This window comes from Gigantopelta aegis, chromosome 7 (assembly GCF_016097555.1).
Source record: "Gigantopelta aegis isolate Gae_Host chromosome 7, Gae_host_genome, whole genome shotgun sequence".
NCBI lineage: Eukaryota > Metazoa > Mollusca > Gastropoda > Neomphalida > Peltospiridae > Gigantopelta > Gigantopelta aegis.
In genome coordinates this window covers 40,593,367-40,611,353 of record NC_054705.1, presented here as the reverse complement: position 1 = coordinate 40,611,353, position 17,987 = coordinate 40,593,367, and the positions used below count along the sequence as shown (strand labels likewise).

Below are 17,987 nucleotides of genomic sequence, written 5' to 3'. Positions count from 1 at the left end.
GGTATTGGTATATAGAGGTTATTACCAGAGTGTTTTTCGGTATCGTCAGTATCATATATTAGAAATAAAAATTGTATTATGCGAGCCTCTGGCGAGCGTAATACATGTACATTATTTTTATTCCTAATATATGATATTGACGATACAAAATAGAATAGAATAAATGTTTAACGACAACCCAGCACACACACACACACACACACACACACACACACACACATACACACACAAAAAGGCAATCAATATTGCTATTGCTATTGAACTGTTTGTGTTTGATGACTGTGAATGCTTACGTTAGTTGTGGAGTGTCATCCTAGTACGTTTGCTTAAATGTCAACAAACTTAGTGTCGTGACCTCGATTAAGTTACAACTAATTTGCAAATGTGATCTGAAAAATATCACATACTTTGACTGTACTGGAAATGTAAGATATTATATGATAAATAGAGAATATTTCATGTGTTTTGTCAAATATGATTTATATCTCATCGAATGAAGTTTGCAATCATATCTCACGAGTTACGCTTGCGCGACGAGTGTGATATGATTGCAAACTTCACGAGATGAGATATAAATCATATTTGACAAAACACATTAAATTTTCTATTTATTATATAACCTTTGGCAAGTAACCTTTATTTTTTTTAAATGCCAGTAGGAAAATAGTCCCGGCTTTCTTACAGTGAAGATAACACTTTCTACAGTGACGATAACACATTTTAGAGTGAAATAGTTGAATTTTCACTCTAAAATGTGTTATCGTCACTGAGTGACTGATAACACTTTTATTTCACTGATATTTTAAGATATTTCACTAAATGTTATGTAATAAACTAAATTATCACATGGGTTTATGACATGGATATCATGGGTAAGTTGTAGGATAAAATATCATATTTAATCTCTCACATTTTGTAAATTTATGGATTCCTCTCTTGTGACTCCGAAAAGTACTAGGCATAATAAAGCGACGGGTTGCCAGGAGACAACTCTGCCAGTTATCCGTTCCCAGGCAATCTGTCAGTATTTGCAGTAACTGTGAATATTTAATATGTTGCCATACTTACGTTCGTGACACAATTTGAAAACGGTTTCATAGCAATCGTATCGAAGACAAGAAATGTATAGCAATTATTGATGGGTATTATGAAAATCACGAATACGTTTCATGATTATGGAATATTAAACAAATATTTCGTATCATGTTTATGGACCGAATGAAATACTTTTTTTTTATTGTAACGAGCTGTTGAGAGTGACAATGAAAATTATTTCACGAGGGACATAATACCAATGGCGTAGCGTGGGTTGCCAGCGCCCGGGGTAAGGCAAGTATTGCGCCCCCTAACCAGTGGACCGTTAACACTCCCCGAGTCCCTTCCACCAGTCCAGAACTTTGCGCCCAGGCCAACCGCCCCGGTGGCCCCGCCCACGCTACGTCACTACATAATACACTTGATGCGAAATGGTAGCGAGTGTAATATCTTATTTATTACTCATTACTCGATTTTAATAAGTTATATAGCTGATTTCGTTTGGATGACGTTCCGCTAATGTTGTAGAGCCTCAATCGATGGCGTCATTAGATGACGTTGAAGTACGTTCTAGTGAGATGTATCACTTTGATATAAACCAAGATAGTTTTAACCATATTGGTAATAATATATTATTTACAGCAGCGTCAACTGATTTTAAAGAAGGCGTCTAAAAGAACAAAGAAAGTATATAATGCAAGTTGAAAAAAGTTGAAGTTTGTTTTGTTTAACGACACCACTAGAGCACATTGATTAATTAATCATCGGCTATTGGATATCAGACATTTGGTATTTTGTAATCAGTTTTAGAGGAAACCCGCTACATTGTTCCATTAGTAGCAAGGGTTCTTTTATATGTACCATCCCACAAACAGGATAGCACATACAACGACCTTTGATATACCAGTCGTGATGCACTGGCTGGAACGAAAAATAGTCCAATGGGCCCACCGATGGGGATCGATCCCAGACCGACCGCGCATCAAGCGAGCGTTTTACCACTGGGCTACGTCCCGTCCACTAATGCAAGTTGAAGTTTATTATTTAAAACAAAATATGGCCATCGGTCTACAGGCTGGTAGGTACTGGGTTCGGATCCCAGTCGAGGCATGGAATTTTTAATCCAGATACCGACTCCAAACCCTGAGTGAGTGCTCCGCAAGGCTAAATGGGTAGGTGTAAACCACTTGCACCGACCAGTGATCCATAACTGGTTCAACAAAGGCCATGGTTTGTGCTATCCTGCCTGTGGGAAGCGCAAATAAAAGATCCCTTGCTGCCTGTCGTAAAAAGAGTAGCCTATGTGGCGACAGCGGGTTTCCTCTAAAAAAACAGTGTCAGAATGACCATATGTTTGACGTCCAATAGCCGATGATAAGATAAAAAATCAATGTGCTCTAGTGGTGTCGTTAAATAAAACAAACTTTACTTTTACTTAAAACAAAATATATGGATCACTTCAGTGTACTAACTGTTGCTTATTCAATAATATATGGATCACTTCTGTGCACTAACTGTTGCTTATTCAATAATATATGGATCACTTCTGTGCACTAACTGTTGCTTATTCAATAATATATGGATTACTTCAGTGTACTAACTGTTGCTTATTCAATAATATATGGATCACTTCAGTGTACTAACTGTTGCTTATTCAATAATATATGGATCACTTCAGTGTACTAACTGTTGCTTATTCAATAATATATGGATCACTTCAGTGTACTAACTGTTGCTTATTGAATAATATATGGATCACTTCTGTGCACTAACTGTTGCTTATTCAATAATATATGGATCACTTCAGTGCACTAACTGTTGCTTATTCAATAATATATGGATCACTTCAGTGTACTAACTGTTGCTTATTCAATAATATATGGATCACTTCAGTGCACTAACTGTTGCTTATTCAATAATATCTGGCCTTTTATCAGATCTTTGAACACGGTTAAGAAATCTGAACAACAAATCCACTATCAAGTGATTGTCCTCACGAAGACTGCTACCCCGTAACAGGAAATATCATCATTCCTGCACTGCCTGGACAACAGCCCAGATAGGTGACGTGTGTGATCAGGATAGTGTGTTTGAACCATATATGGATATAAGCATGAAAATAAGTTGAAATGATTTTTTTTTTTTTTTAAGTGAGCAGAACCCATAACCATCAAATGCATTGTTGAAATGTTCAAGATTTTCACCAAAAAGATGAAAAGGCATGCACACGGTCAAAATAGGGTATTGCATCAAATATCAGATTAGTTAGTGATGGGTCATATCGTGAAATGACATCTAAGTGTCTACCATTAAAAACAAATTGAAGGTTTTCAGGAATCCTTGGATGTTATAAGGAGAGAGAGAGAGAGAGAGAGAGAGAGAGAGAGAGAGAGAGAGAGAGAGAGAGAGAGAGAGAGAGAGAGAGAGAGAGAGAGAGAGAGAGAGAGAGATTGGAGAGCGAGAGAGCGCGCGGGAGAGAGATCTCAGATGGTATGATCTATGATAGTATAATAATAATAATAATAACAGTAAATAGTTATTAGTACAAAATAAATGTAAAATAAACAACCCAAACAAACAAAACCCCACATCGATGATTTTCCTACCACGCCGTTGAGATTGGTTATTACAAATTGCGACCTGTTATCAGCATAACGGTTACATAAGTCTCTCCTATTTGCTTAGATCACCAGCGAGGGCATAAAAAAAATCTTGCTACTTAATTACGAAACGAAGCGGGCGCTAATTTTCGCCAATCAAGCGGCAGGTGCCAGTCGACGGCGGACAATAAGGCGCGTAACCGACACACAATGGCGATAGACCGGTGACTACGTCAAGCTACGCCTACCAGCAGTGGGCGCGGAATAATTGCTGATCATTTTAATGTCGATCCTTTGTTCGCTTTTGTTGCAAATCCGCAGTTTTAAATGGCCACGTGTAAACAACTCGGCAGGCACATTGCGATGTGTGGTCAACTAAAACAGCAGTGCAATTGTCTGATGAAGGACGTCACGTGGTCAAATTAGTAAAGGTATTATAAACACCGATGCCCTTAATCAGTTTAATGAACTTCAATATTTTTTTCCTGGTTATCTGAGATTCTTATAACATTTAAAAAACCCACATAAAAAGTGCATAATATATATTTTTGTGGGCCCATTGTAATTATTGATAATTATTCGATTTTCCCCTAAATACACTAATTTTATAAAATAAGAAAAATATTGTAATGTAACTGAACTGTTGGTGGTGGTCTTTTATATATATATATATATATATATATATATTTGTATGTATATATCGGGGTTGAAAAATAACATGAAAACCATGGTCGCCAGCAGGGCCAGTTGAAGAAAAATCTTACTAGCCCTTCTCACATTCAACTAGCCCTCCAATTTAACTGTACAGCAAAAATCAAAACTAGAATTTTCTTTGTTGAATAATAACCATGTATAATAATAACCATGTACATAGTCCGTTTGCGTCAAAAGGAAAGCGATGAATTGGCATGTAACTTGATAATGAATGAAGTTAAAATTCATATTAAAAAACCCCCATATTATTAAGTTTTAAACCAATGCCGACCCAAATAAAAAATTTTGAAAAAGAAATCCATTATAAATAAAAATGTTTCTTTACAAATTACCATTAAATGATACAGATTTAAGATAATGTTTAATACAGGGGTAAAGAAACCCAATTTGTGCAGCTTCTCTGGCATTGCCTCTGAAGTAATCGATAATGCAGTACAAAGAGACTGAAGCCTTAAAAAGGTAAAACTGCGCGTGTGTTTTTGTAAATTAGTCTGGGAGTGGCAGTCCTCTTTATAGCGATGCAAGAGGGGTGGACTCTCTAGTTACAGGGACATTCCTGAGTTTGCTGCAATTTTTAAGATGTTATCGACTTACAGAGACTTTTTGACGAGTGTAATTACATATCAAACATATTTTTCTGCATAAAATATTAGTGGCTGCATATTAAACGTGTTTCTGATCGTTCTAATATTTGTACTAGGTTAAATTTCATTTTATTTCCTAAAATATAATTTTTGTCGTACGTACGAAATTATTTGAAGACAAAATCCAGTTTGGGCTTCTTACAAATATTAAGACTACCAGAAACATATCGAATATACAGACACTGATATTCTAAACAAGAAAATATATTTAATATGTAAGTTTAATCGTAGAAATATTTTATTAGTCGGAAACATCTTACAATGCAGCAAACTCAGGAATGTCCCTTTACGGATTTCCTCGGAAGTGGTTGTCCTTCTACAGACAAGGAACTAGATACAGATAGATGGAATCATCCAATATTTTGCCCATTCGATTCTGCATTGTGCAGAGATACTCCCCTGAATTCGTATTTCGTTTTGTCATTCAGATTACCTTGGATGTTCCATAAAATGCCTTAAGGTAGTACTAAACCAAATAACTTCCGGCTGGGTCAAAGTGTGAGTGTGTTGGTTGTAAAAAAAGAGAGAAATGTTTCATCTGGGCAAAAAACATGTATGGGGTACTTGTAGAAAAAAGTACTAAAATTTTGTGCGGAATTATGGTAGTCATAGACGCTACCCGTTAACTCTGAAATGAACAGCTTGACACCCATTTTTTCTCTGATTTGAGGGTGAGGGTGAGGGGTGGTAGTATTTATATCCGTGGTGTTTATGTCGATTGATACGCTGGAGGTAGGAGTTTTAGCCACACATGTTACTATTGTCGTCAAATAATAGTGAATGAACGTTTGCATTCTTAAGCGACATAAGTATCAATGAAGTTTACACAAACTATACTACAGGCGTACAAGTATTTTTAATTAATAATGGGAAATGTTCAGGCTGAACAATTATGCATGTAGCCTGAAAACAAAATAAAGAAGAAACAGCCCCCCCAAAAACCCAACATCAACAAAAACAATTAAAAAAATATATTGAGGCAACTCACTAGTGGGCAGTTGCTCCGCCTGGCCGCACACGACCCAGCGACCACTCTGGAACTTCCAGTGGTTGGAATCCGCCAGAATCATGTCGACAAAGACATTGTACTGCTTCTGGGGGCCCAGGCCCGTCAGACTGTACTGCAGGGTCGGGAACATCCTCCTGGGGAAAACAATCAATCAATCAACCAATAAGTCAATAAATAAGACAAATATAAATAAATCAATCAATCAATAAGTCAATAAATAAGAAAAATATAAATAAATATATAAATAAATACATGTCAATAAATAAGACAAATATAAATAAATATATAAATAAATAAGTCAATAAATAAGAAAAAATTTAAATAAATAAATACATACATGTCAATAAATAAGACAAATATAAATAAATAAATAAATAAGTCAATAAATAAGACAAATATAAATAAATAAATAAATAAATAAATGAAAGAAACAAATAAATACATCTTCCTTCAGAAAACAGTCAATCAAATCAGTCAATCAAGTAAATGAATAAATAAATAAAATAATAAATAAATAAATAAACAAACAGAATGAATAAGATGTTTTATGATGGTAGTTTTAGCGCACAGTGATTTATTAATCATCGGCTATAAGTAAACAAAATAGCAGAGTGAATAATTTGTTTAATAATGGTAAAACTTTAGCGCATAATGATTTATTAATCATCGGCTTTTAGAAGAAGAAAAAATCTAGTGCTAAGCATATAGGAGGACAGTCACTCCCGAGGAGATCCTTTACGGGATATTTCTTGCATCGCCACAGAGAACTGCCACTCAAAACTAGCACAGAAAAGATAGCTCATTGGAAAAAGTATAACTGTGACGACATGCTCTCGTGAATCACTGACAAAACAGTGATGACATCAGGTGTTCGCGAAAGTGGAGCAGGCATCCGTCATAAGCACTGTCCTGATTCCATGAACCTCTGAACCTCTATCTAGAGCCACTGCCGAGTAGATCCTTTACTGAACAATACATCCTTGGCAGTGGTTAAGCCATCGAACTACAGGCTGGTAGGTACAGGGTTCGCAGCCCGGTACCGGCTCCAATCCAGAGCGAGTTCGTAAGGGCTCAATGGGTAGGTGTAAGGCCACTACACCCTCTTCTCTCTCACTAACCACTAAACAACTAACCCACTGTCCTGGACAGACAGCCCAGATAGCTGAGGTATGTACCCAGGACAGCGTGCTTGAACCTTAATTGGATATAAGCACGAAAATAAGTTCAAATGAAATACAACGGGCTTTTTCAGTAAGACTATATGTCACAATGTTTAGCATGATTCCTTCAGAGAACTGTTCTAACACCTAAAAGACCCAGATAATATAACCTAGCCGAAGAAACACAGGGATACATTAAACTGTACGGTGTAGCTGGGTGTGGACGATGTTTAGCATGATTCCTTCAGAGAACTGTTCTAACACCTAAAAGACCCAGATAATATAACCTAGCCGAAGAAACACAGGGATACATTAAACTACGATGTAGCTGGGTGTGGACGATGTTTAGCATGATTCCTTCAGAGAACTGTTCTAACACCTAAAAGACCCAGATAATATAACCTAGCCGAAGAAACACAGGGATACATTAAACTACGATGTAGCTGGGTGTGGACGATGTTTAGCATGATTCCTTCAGAGAACTGTTCTAACACCTAAAAGACCCAGATAATATAACCTAGCCGAAGAAACACAGGGATACATTAAACTACGATGTAGCTGGGTGTGGACGATGTTTAGCATGATTCCTTCAGAGAACTGTTCTAACACCTAAAAGACCCAGATAATATAACCTAGCCGAAGAAACACAGGGATACATTAAACTACGATGTAGCTGGGTGTGGACGATGTTTAGCATGATTCCTTCAGAGAACTGTTCTAACACCTAAAAGACCCAGATAATATAACCTAGCCGAAGAAACACAGGGATACATTAAACTACGATGTAGCTGGGTGTGGACGATGTTTAGCATGATTCCTTCAGAGAACTGTTCTAACACCTAAAAGACCCAGATAATATAACCTAGCCGAAGAAACACAGGGATACATTAAACTACGATGTAGCTGGGTGTGGACGATGTTTAGCATGATTCCTTCAGAGAACTGTTCTAACACCTAAAAGACCCAGATAATATAACCTAGCCGAAGAAACACAGGGATACATTAAACTACGATGTAGCTGGGTGTGGACGATGTTTAGCATGATTCCTTAAGAGAACTGTTCTAACACCTAAAAGACCCAGATAATATAACCTAGCCGAAGAAACACAGGGATACATTAAACTGTACGGTGTAGCTGGGTATGGACAATTCTGTTCAAACACGCCTGTCATAGTCACAGCATATATCATATACAGGAATATATAAATAAATAGAGATAGCTAGAAAGAAATATAGATACGTAGATAGATACATAGATGGATGAATAGATAGATAGATAGATAGATAGATAGATAGATAGATAGATAGATACATGTAGATAGGTAGGTAGGTAGGTAGGTAGGTAGATAGATAGATACATGAGGTGTTTGGCCAGGACAGCGTGCTTGAACCTTAATTGGATATAAGCACGAAAATAAGTTCAAATGAAATACAACGAGGTTACTCTGTGAGACTATATGTCAAAATCACCAACATGTTTGACATTTAATAGCCGATGATTAATAAACCAATGCTAGTTGTGTCGTTAAACAAAACAAACTTTAACTTTGACCGCAGTGTTTTGTCAAAAGTGTGGACTACAAGACTAATGGAACCTGTTTATAGCATAAAGGTGCTAACCGTGATAACAAAGTCAACCGATATCCTCCCATTTGTTACACGTCCGATTTCTTATTATTTATTACACACCTTATAGCAGCATAGGTCATGGTTGTGCGAGACTGCTAATCCTATACCTTCTTCCTAGTATGCAATAACAGACTAACCTTCTATTCACAATTGAGACACAGGAACCGAACATATATTCACTAAGTCGCCACTGATTGAAGTTCTAGTTAATAGTAGAAGAAAAAAACAACCTTGACAATTATGTTAGCTTGTCCGTGTTATTTCTACATTATTAAGAGTTTCATGTCCAATTCGTGAGTGAGTGCGTGCGTAATACTTTAACATGCTCACATACCACAGAGGTTTCGAGCATATCCGCCCCAGGGTTCGGTCTCTGGGAAGCCAGGGGCCCAATCCGGGGCAGAGATTCGTGAGTACTGTCTTATTACGGCATACTATGGTCATATATGCGATATTCACACTGTAAACGTTTATCACATGCGCTTGGATTTTTTAGTTTAAACACGCGTTATTTTCCCGATTTACAATATACGTATCAATTTACAAATGCATACATGTATTATGTACCAATGTGATTGGTTTGATGGAATAAAGTTGAATTGAATTGAACAGTTGAATTGAACTAGACTGTTCCACTGAGGTTATAGGGGTTTGCTTAATTAGTCCCTAAGCTGACTGTGTAAGAACTAGGAATATGCAGGTGTGTGATAAATGGGACGTGTAACAAATGGGAGACAACCCGTCAAACTGGCATCGGTAGTGTCATGGTTAAGCCATCGGACAGAATGCTGGTAGGTACTGAGTTCGCAGCCCAGTACCGGCTCCCACCCAAAGCGAGTTTTAACGACTCAATGTGTAGGTGTAAGACTATTACATCCTCTTTTCTCACGAGTTTTAAAAAATAACTCAACAATTTCTAAAACTTTACCATTATAAAACATCTTATTCACTTCGATACTTTTTTCAACATCTATAAACTCCATACTTGCTTTTTATTTTACTGTGTTGACTTCCATAACAAATTTCATCAACAATTTCTAAACCTTTACCAACTGAAGACATCTTATTCGCTCAGCTAATTTTAACATAATTTATAAACACTATAATTGCTTTTGATTCTTGTGTATGTCAACTTCCATACCAAATTTTATCAACAATTTGTAAACCTTTACCATTAGAAAACATCTTATTCACTCAGCTAATTTTAACATCATTTATAAACACCATAATTGCTTTCGATTTTTGTGTATGTCAACTTCCATACCAAATTTTATCAACAATTTCGAAAACTTTACCAATATAAAACAGCTTATTCACACTGCTAATATTTTCAGCATTCATAAACACCATAACTGCTTTTGATGTTTTTTATATCAATTTCCATACCACATTTTATCAACAATTTCGAAAACTTTACCATTAGAAACATCATATTCAGTCTTGTATTATTATTGTTGAAGTCTTGCTTTGTTTTTCAATCTGTACACTAGGTGAGATGCAAATAAATAATATATCTGTCTGTCTGTCTAAAAGCAAAATGTTGTTAATAGCTGATGACTATTAAATTGCTATGTGCTATTGGAATTTTTAAAGAAAACAAACAAACACTGAAGACATGGGGTGGTGTTTGAAACGCGGGAGTCACCAATGGAGAAGTAATTAGTGAGAAAATCACTCAGTGTCGCTGACTACCAGAATCGCGCTGTCCCATGTTAGCTGTGAAAAACAGACAAGGTGGCAATTTAACGTGATGCACCCGGCGTTTGAAGTGCTCCACCTTACCACACTAATGCTTTTCTAGCCGTTTGCCTCTAACGTAACCGACATTATGGTTAAACAAACCTACCACCTCGATAAGTGTAACGGTAGCACCTTCCAAAGGGCCACTAAGTTACCAGTTCAGTTACTATTGCAAAATGGCTACCAAAACACTTACAGACAAAGGCATGCCTCTTAGTTAAAACAACACGAATTATAACTAACAGCACCATTAGTAAACATCCAATTTAAAATCATCGATCTAAATTGGTAGATGGTTTAACAATCCTATATTTAAAAAAAAAAAACCAAGAAAAAAAAAAGTAAACTTTGTTTGTTTGTTTGTTTGTTAAAAATTTTAACATGCTCCTATACCACGAAGGTTTCAAGCATGACCCCCCCCCCCCCCCCCCCCCCCCCCGGGCTCGATCACTGGATGCCAGTAACCCAGTCCGGGGTGATAAAATTAATTAGGACAATTTTGATCTTACAGCCAATCGGGAATTGGGGCTTTAATATATTTTAAATTTGTTTACGTCTTTCCCAATACAATTTTACCTATAAAATCTATAATAAGCTTTTTTGACGCCATTTTTAGACCGGGTTTTCAAAAAGAAATAATTAATTTAAAACATTTAACCCTTGATGTTTAGGTTTTTAGGAGGTTGGGCCTAGGCCCCAGGGAAGTCTATCATACGATACAAATATACCGACACACCGATCCTATCGGGAACTTCAGCGTGGCCTAAGCCGGGGGAAAGACGCCCGGGGGCCGCGGACATGCCCCCAGACTCACCTAACTCCCCCTACGGCCAAAACCGCCTACGCCTAGCGCCTAACCTATTTCTGGTGGTATGTCCCCCGCTCCCCGGCACCCCGCCCCCCGCCGACCCAGCCGTCGTGCCCTCCATTCTCGGTGTTGGTTGGTTGCGTGGTTGGGTTCACTAATTTGTGGTACTAATACTGGAGACGATTACCATTATTTATTCAATTGTAAAAAATAATATTCAAACTATTAGAAGTAAATATATAAAATAATATATAATCAATCCTAACGTTTTTAAAAAGAAAGATATGTCTATGAAAACTTTGTAATACTAATATTCTAATATTGGTGATGAATACCATTATTTATTCAATTGTAAAAATCTAAATATTGAAGAAATGAGAAGAAAATATATTAAACAATATTATAGAACCAATCCAAGCGTTTTTAAAACGAAAGGTATCACCGTACGCTCTTGGTCGACGGTTTAAAATGAATAAATATAGATTTGTAATACTGATATTGGAGATGAATACCATTATTTTTTCTATTGTAAAGAAAATATATGAAACAATATTATAGAGACAACCGTAGTGTTTTTAAAACAAGAAATATGCTGTCTTTATGTAATGCACCATTATTAAGAAATGGGGCTATATTTAGTTTTATTTGTTTTAAATATCTAATCTTTTTAAACGACGTTTCTCCGCATATATTAAGTGTAGACCAGTGGTAAATGGGTCGCCTGATGCACGATCGGTCTAGGATCGATCCCCGTCAGTGGGCACATTGGGCTATTTCTCGCACTAGCCGTGGTATGTGCCGTCATGTCTGTGGGATTGTCCATATAAAAGATCCTTTGCTACAAGTGGGAAAATGTAGCAAGTTTTCTCTCTAAAGCTATATGTCGAAAATTACCGATGATTAATCGATTAATCGATGTGCTCTAGTGGTTTCGTCAAGTAAACCAAACTCTAATTGTACGTACAACCCAGGATCGAACATGCTGTGTTTGCTCGTCCCAACAAATGCACCATGACTGATATATTAAAGGTTGTGGTTTGTAATGTGGAAAAAATCTAGCGGGTTTTCTCTTATAACTACGAGTCAGAATTAACAGATAATTGACATCCAGTTACCGATGTTTGGTTAATCAATGCGTTTCAGGGATATCGTTAAACAAATAAAATTTCACGCATTGAATCTAGCGTCCGCTTTAAACGGAATATTCTGAGTTTTTAGCCCTAGCACCCCCCCCCCCCCCCCCCTCCCCTTCCCTTCACACACACACACACACGCTTTCGCTCGTTAGATACATTTTAAAACAACTCGTTGTGAGATAAATGGTATCTAACGGCCACTCAGGTATTATTCTCTATTTATCCGTCATCATATTCTGTCAATAGAAACGGTGGTCGCAGGATAAAGCTAGTTAATGTGCAATAGCCTTTTATAATCTTTCGAGTACTCGTTGTTTAAAAACCTATCAAACTCCCTTTCTAACGGCCACTCGTGTATTATTCTCTATTTATCCGTCGTCATATTCTGTCAGTAGAAACGGTGGTCGCAGGATAAAGCTAGTTAATGTGCAGTAGCCTTTTATAATCTTTCGACTACTCGTTGTTTAAAAACCTATCAAACTCCCTTTCTAACGGCCACTCGTGTATTATTCTCTATTTATCCGTCATCATATTCTGTCAGTAGAAACGGTGGTCGCAGGATAAAGCTAGTTAATGTGCAGTAGCCTTTTATAATCTTTCGACTACTACTATTTTAAATACTAATACGCTATTCAACAATTAAACTGCCCGAAAATTTTAACTAATTATAACAAAAATCGTGTCCAATTATAGTTCATGCACGTCTCCCTGGACACGACTATTATTATTATTTTGTTATTGATTATGATTATGATTATGATTATGATTATTATTATTATTATTATTATTATTATTATTATACTATATGTATTTAATAAGATATTATTATTATTATTATTTAATTATAATTATGATTATTATTATGATACTATACGATTATGATTATGATTATTATTATTATTATACTATATGTATTTAATAAGATATTATTATTATTATTATTATTATTATTTCTGACACATTATTATTTATTATTATTTTATTATAACCACTATAGCGTATTGTATAATAAAATCGTATTATTCATTATTATTATTATTATTATTTTGATATAAATAATACTATAGAGTTGTAAGTATTTAATAAGGTTTTATTATTATTATTACTATTTAATATAATACTTCATTAATCATCGGCTATTGGATGTCAAACATTTCGTAATTCTGACACATTTTGAGTTAAACGTTTGATTTGTTTAAGAACACCACTAGAGCGCATTGTATCATTAATCATCGGCTATTGGATGTCAAACATTTTGTAATTCTGACATATTTTGAGTTAAACGTTTGATTTGTTTACCGACAGCACTAGAGCGCATTGTATCATTAATCATCGGCTATTGGATGTCAAACATTTTGAAATTCTGACATATTTTGAGTTAAACGTTTGATTTGTTTACCGACAGCACTAGAGCGCATTGTATCATTAATCATCGGCTATTGGATGTCAAACATTTTGAAATTCTGACATATTTTGAGTTAAACGTTTGATTTGTTTACCGACAACACCAGAGCACATTTGATTCATTAATAATCTGCTTATGCTGGTAAGCTTGTAGCTTAAAGCAATAAAAGAACTGAGTTTGTTGGATGTCAAATATTTGAAAACCCTGACACATAGTCTTTAGTTAAAAGTTTGGTTTGTTTAATGACACAACTGGAGCACATTAATGTATTAATCATCGTCTGTTGAATAACGGAATATTTTAAAACAGTTTAATTAAATAGAATGTAAAATTAAATAACTATATTTCTTAAATATTTAGGTGTTTTTTTTAAATAAACATTACTGTGGACATAACTAATTATGGCTGACAGCTCTCGACATTACGTCTGTGTTTGTTTATATGATGAATACAACTGTACATATATTCCAAAGTATTATAAACAAAAATAATAACCTTTGCGTGTTCAGATTTTTAGAATCGCTAAACATGTTAATATTTTATCTTATTTGTTTTTAAAAATAGTTATTAACATTAGTAAGTTAGAGATTTGTTAAAAGGCAGTGTATATATATTAAGATTTATCCCTTCATTAAGTTTTGACAAATGTTTTTAAAGCAAACATGACTGACATTATTTTAACAGCAGTGTGCTAATAAAAAACAACACACGACTGATGGACAGAATAAATTAATTATTAGAACTTTGTCAATGAGATCAGTTGACATTATTACGTTTTGTGCTATTTTAAAGGGACATTCCCGAGGTTGCTGCATTGTAAGATGTTTCTAATAAAATATTTCTACGATTATATTAAATATATTTTCTTGTTTAGAATATCAGTGTCTGTATATTCAATGTGTTTCTGGTCGTCTTAATATTTGTAAGAAGACCAAACTGGATTCTGTCTTCAAATAATTTCATACGTACGAAAAAATAATATTTTAGGTAATAAAATATAATTTAACCTAGTACAAATATTACAACAATCAGAAACATGTCTAATATACAGCCACTAATATTTTTGTTAGACAAATTTATTTGACATGTAATTACAATCGTTAAAAAGTTTCTGTTAGTCGACAACATATTAAAAGTTGCAGCAAACTCAGGAATGTTCCTTTAAACACACTAACAATTTGGTGGATATTAAAGGGATTTGCCAGTTTAAACACACTAACAATTTTGTGGATATTAAAATCTCGATATCGATATAGAAGTATTTTGTAATTATAATTCGAGTAAGAAGAGAAGAGAGAAATGTAATAAATATAGAGCATTCTTAGAATTTCCAAATGAAAAATCTATTCAAATGACATAGTCCTTGGTGCATCTATGGAGAGGTGGATCAATACAAAGGAGAGGAAGAAGAATGAAAGTCCGGAGTACACCTTAGCTTGTTCTTATTTATTTTTCTTTGTATGTTCATATTCGACGAGATCGCTGATGTTTAGATCAAGACACCATAGTGCAAAATTTCTTATCTCTCACGCAAATAATAAAATCACATTGTATATTCATTTTGTTTACATTTAAATCTTTCCAATGAAATTGTTTACTATATTTACAAGGACATAGTCCTTGGTGCATCTGTAGAGAGGTGGATTAATACGAAGAAGAAGGAAAAAAAGAATAAAAGTCCGAAGTACACCTTAGCTTGTTCTTATTTATTTTTCTTTGTAAGTTCATGTTCGACGAGATCGCTGATGTTTAGATTAAGACACGATAGTGCAAAATTGCTTATCTCTCACGCAAATAATAAAATCAAATTGGATATTCATTTTGTTTACATTTAAATCTTTCTTAAAGAAACTTATGGTCGAATTAAAAAAAAAATAGTGTTGGTAGTTTATTTAATAAATAATATAACATAATATAAATCATAAAATAACTTCTCTCTCACATAATAAATCATATTGGTTTTAATTTCTTTTACATTTAAATGTTTTTGGAAACAACTTGAAGGTGGAGGTTGTTTAAAGATTATTGGTAGTTTGTTCCCTACTTTAACTACGAAATGTACAAAGTAAAATGGATTTCTAAATTTCGTTTATATATGTATGTGAAGATTGTTGGTAATTTGTTCCATAATTTAACTCCTGAAATGTAAAAAGTAACATTTGTTTACATTCAAATGTTTCTTGTAGTAACCTATGTATGAAAAATACTTAATGATTATTGGTATACATGAAGAACAAGACGGTGAGGACGAGAAAGAAAAGGAGGGGGAAAAGAAGAAGATAATGATGAAGAGGTGGTGGTAAAAACAAGAAGAAGGAAAATAAGAAGGAAACAAGAAGGAAATTAGAAGAAAAGGAAATTCGAAGGAGAAAAAGAAGAAGGAAACTAGAAGGAGAAAACGAATAAGATGGAAATGAAAAGAAGGAAAGAAGGAGGAGAGAAACTAGAAGAAGATGATGATGATGATGAAGGAGAAGAAGAAGGAAAATAATAATAATAAGGTAACTAGAAGAAGAAGATGATAATGATGATGATGATGATGATGATGAAGGAGGAAACTAGAAGAAGAAGAAGGAAGAGAAGAAGAAGGAAACTAGAAGAAGAAGAAGGGAGGAGGAAACTAGAAGAAAAAGAAGATGATGATAAAGAAGAATAATGAGAAGAAAACAAAACTGAAGAAGAAGGAAAAGAAGAAGATGATGATGATGATGATGACGAAGGAGACGAAGAAGGAAAAGAAGAAGAGGGGAAAAGAAGAAGAGGGAAAAGAAGAAGAAGGCTGATGACAATAGTACTGATGGTGAGATACCTACCTTCCTTGTTTGGTGATGATCATCTCCGTGGTGTGACTGTGGAACTTGATCCACATCTCTCGGTTACAGAGGTGGACACACACCTTCTTGTGCAGACTCTCCTGGGCGGCGTGGTAGGGCGTGGTCGCCAGGGTCAGAGCCGGCGTCGAGTGGGGGGACCCGCTCTCCCTCTGATAATACGGCTCGGCCTCCGTCGGTCTGTACGGAGGTTGGTATATGGGGTATGTGCTAGGGACCGACCCAACGCTCTGCCTCTGATACGGGGGAGGGTAGGGCGGCATCTGCGCCTGGCAGTCGTAGGCGGATTTAACCGGCTGGAGACAGGTGTATTGAGCAGAACTCTCCACCGCTGAGGTGCTGTGCGGAACCCCCGGGACACTGTATTCTGCCCTCGGGGCGGTGTACTTCATTTCTGGGGAACTGAAGCCCGCCACCGTGGTGTTGTAGTTCCTCTCCGGAGAGCTGTAGTCTGCGGCGATGTCCTTGCGGTCGCTGACAACGTCGTCATCTCCTGGCGTACTAACCTCTGGGCTCTGTTCTCGGTACAACCATGTGGCTGACGGCGTCGCTAACCCCGAGCTGCCGTAGCTGTTAGCTGGGTAGTACAGTCTGGACACTGGTTCCACGGTCGCCGGATCCGCGGAACAATTATTGTTTCCGAAATACTGGCCATCTCTCCGGGCGTCCCTCTGTCCCGAATCTGTCTGACGGAAACACGCGAAGTCTGGTGTGTTGTTCACATTATCACCGCTTGTAACTGCACAGTCCAGAGAGCCGGTTTGCAGCATCTTCTGGGTTTTTTGTTGTTGTTGTTTTTTTCGTGTAGTTAGCGCCGACTTTCAATAAGTTTACAACGGTGTGAAAGAAGGCGAAAATAAGACTATCACCTTCTTTTGTCAGTCCACCAGTGAAATTCACGCACTTCTTCGAAGTGTCGATATATCATAAACTTCCAACATCCAACACCCACTTTGACGTCTTCTACAAATTCGACTTAGTTAACACTGATACATATAGGTTACATATTATATTCCTCATATATAATTATATGTATATACATACATATATTTAAAAAAAAAAAAATATATATATATATATATATATTCAAAATAAACTTCACTACGCCTTAAGCAAATACTGAACTACAAATGACCGATAATAGACGCAATAACAATTGATTTTTCATTTCATCCGAACTATATCATGTATTTTTGTTTTTCTGTTCGCCGCGATCGCCGATTGGCTGACCGGGCACTTGACGTCAGCAATATTGTCCTCGTGCCATTTACATACG

General features: G+C 35.9%; 1 protein-coding gene across 1 annotated transcript in view; it reads right to left on the bottom strand.

The window, feature by feature from the left end:
- The window catches only part of LOC121378085 (T-box brain protein 1-like), a 26,390-nt gene extending 8,909 nt beyond the window's left edge, over window positions 1-17,481 (bottom strand). Inside the window, exons 1-2 of the mRNA XM_041506185.1 lie at window positions 16,694-17,481; window positions 5,982-6,136 (exon numbers count right to left, since the gene is read on the bottom strand). Of these exons, the coding sequence (XP_041362119.1) occupies window positions 5,982-6,136; window positions 16,694-17,481 (943 nt within the window). The remainder of the gene's footprint in view (window positions 1-5,981; window positions 6,137-16,693) is intronic.
- Between the last annotated feature and the right edge of the window lie 506 nt (window positions 17,482-17,987).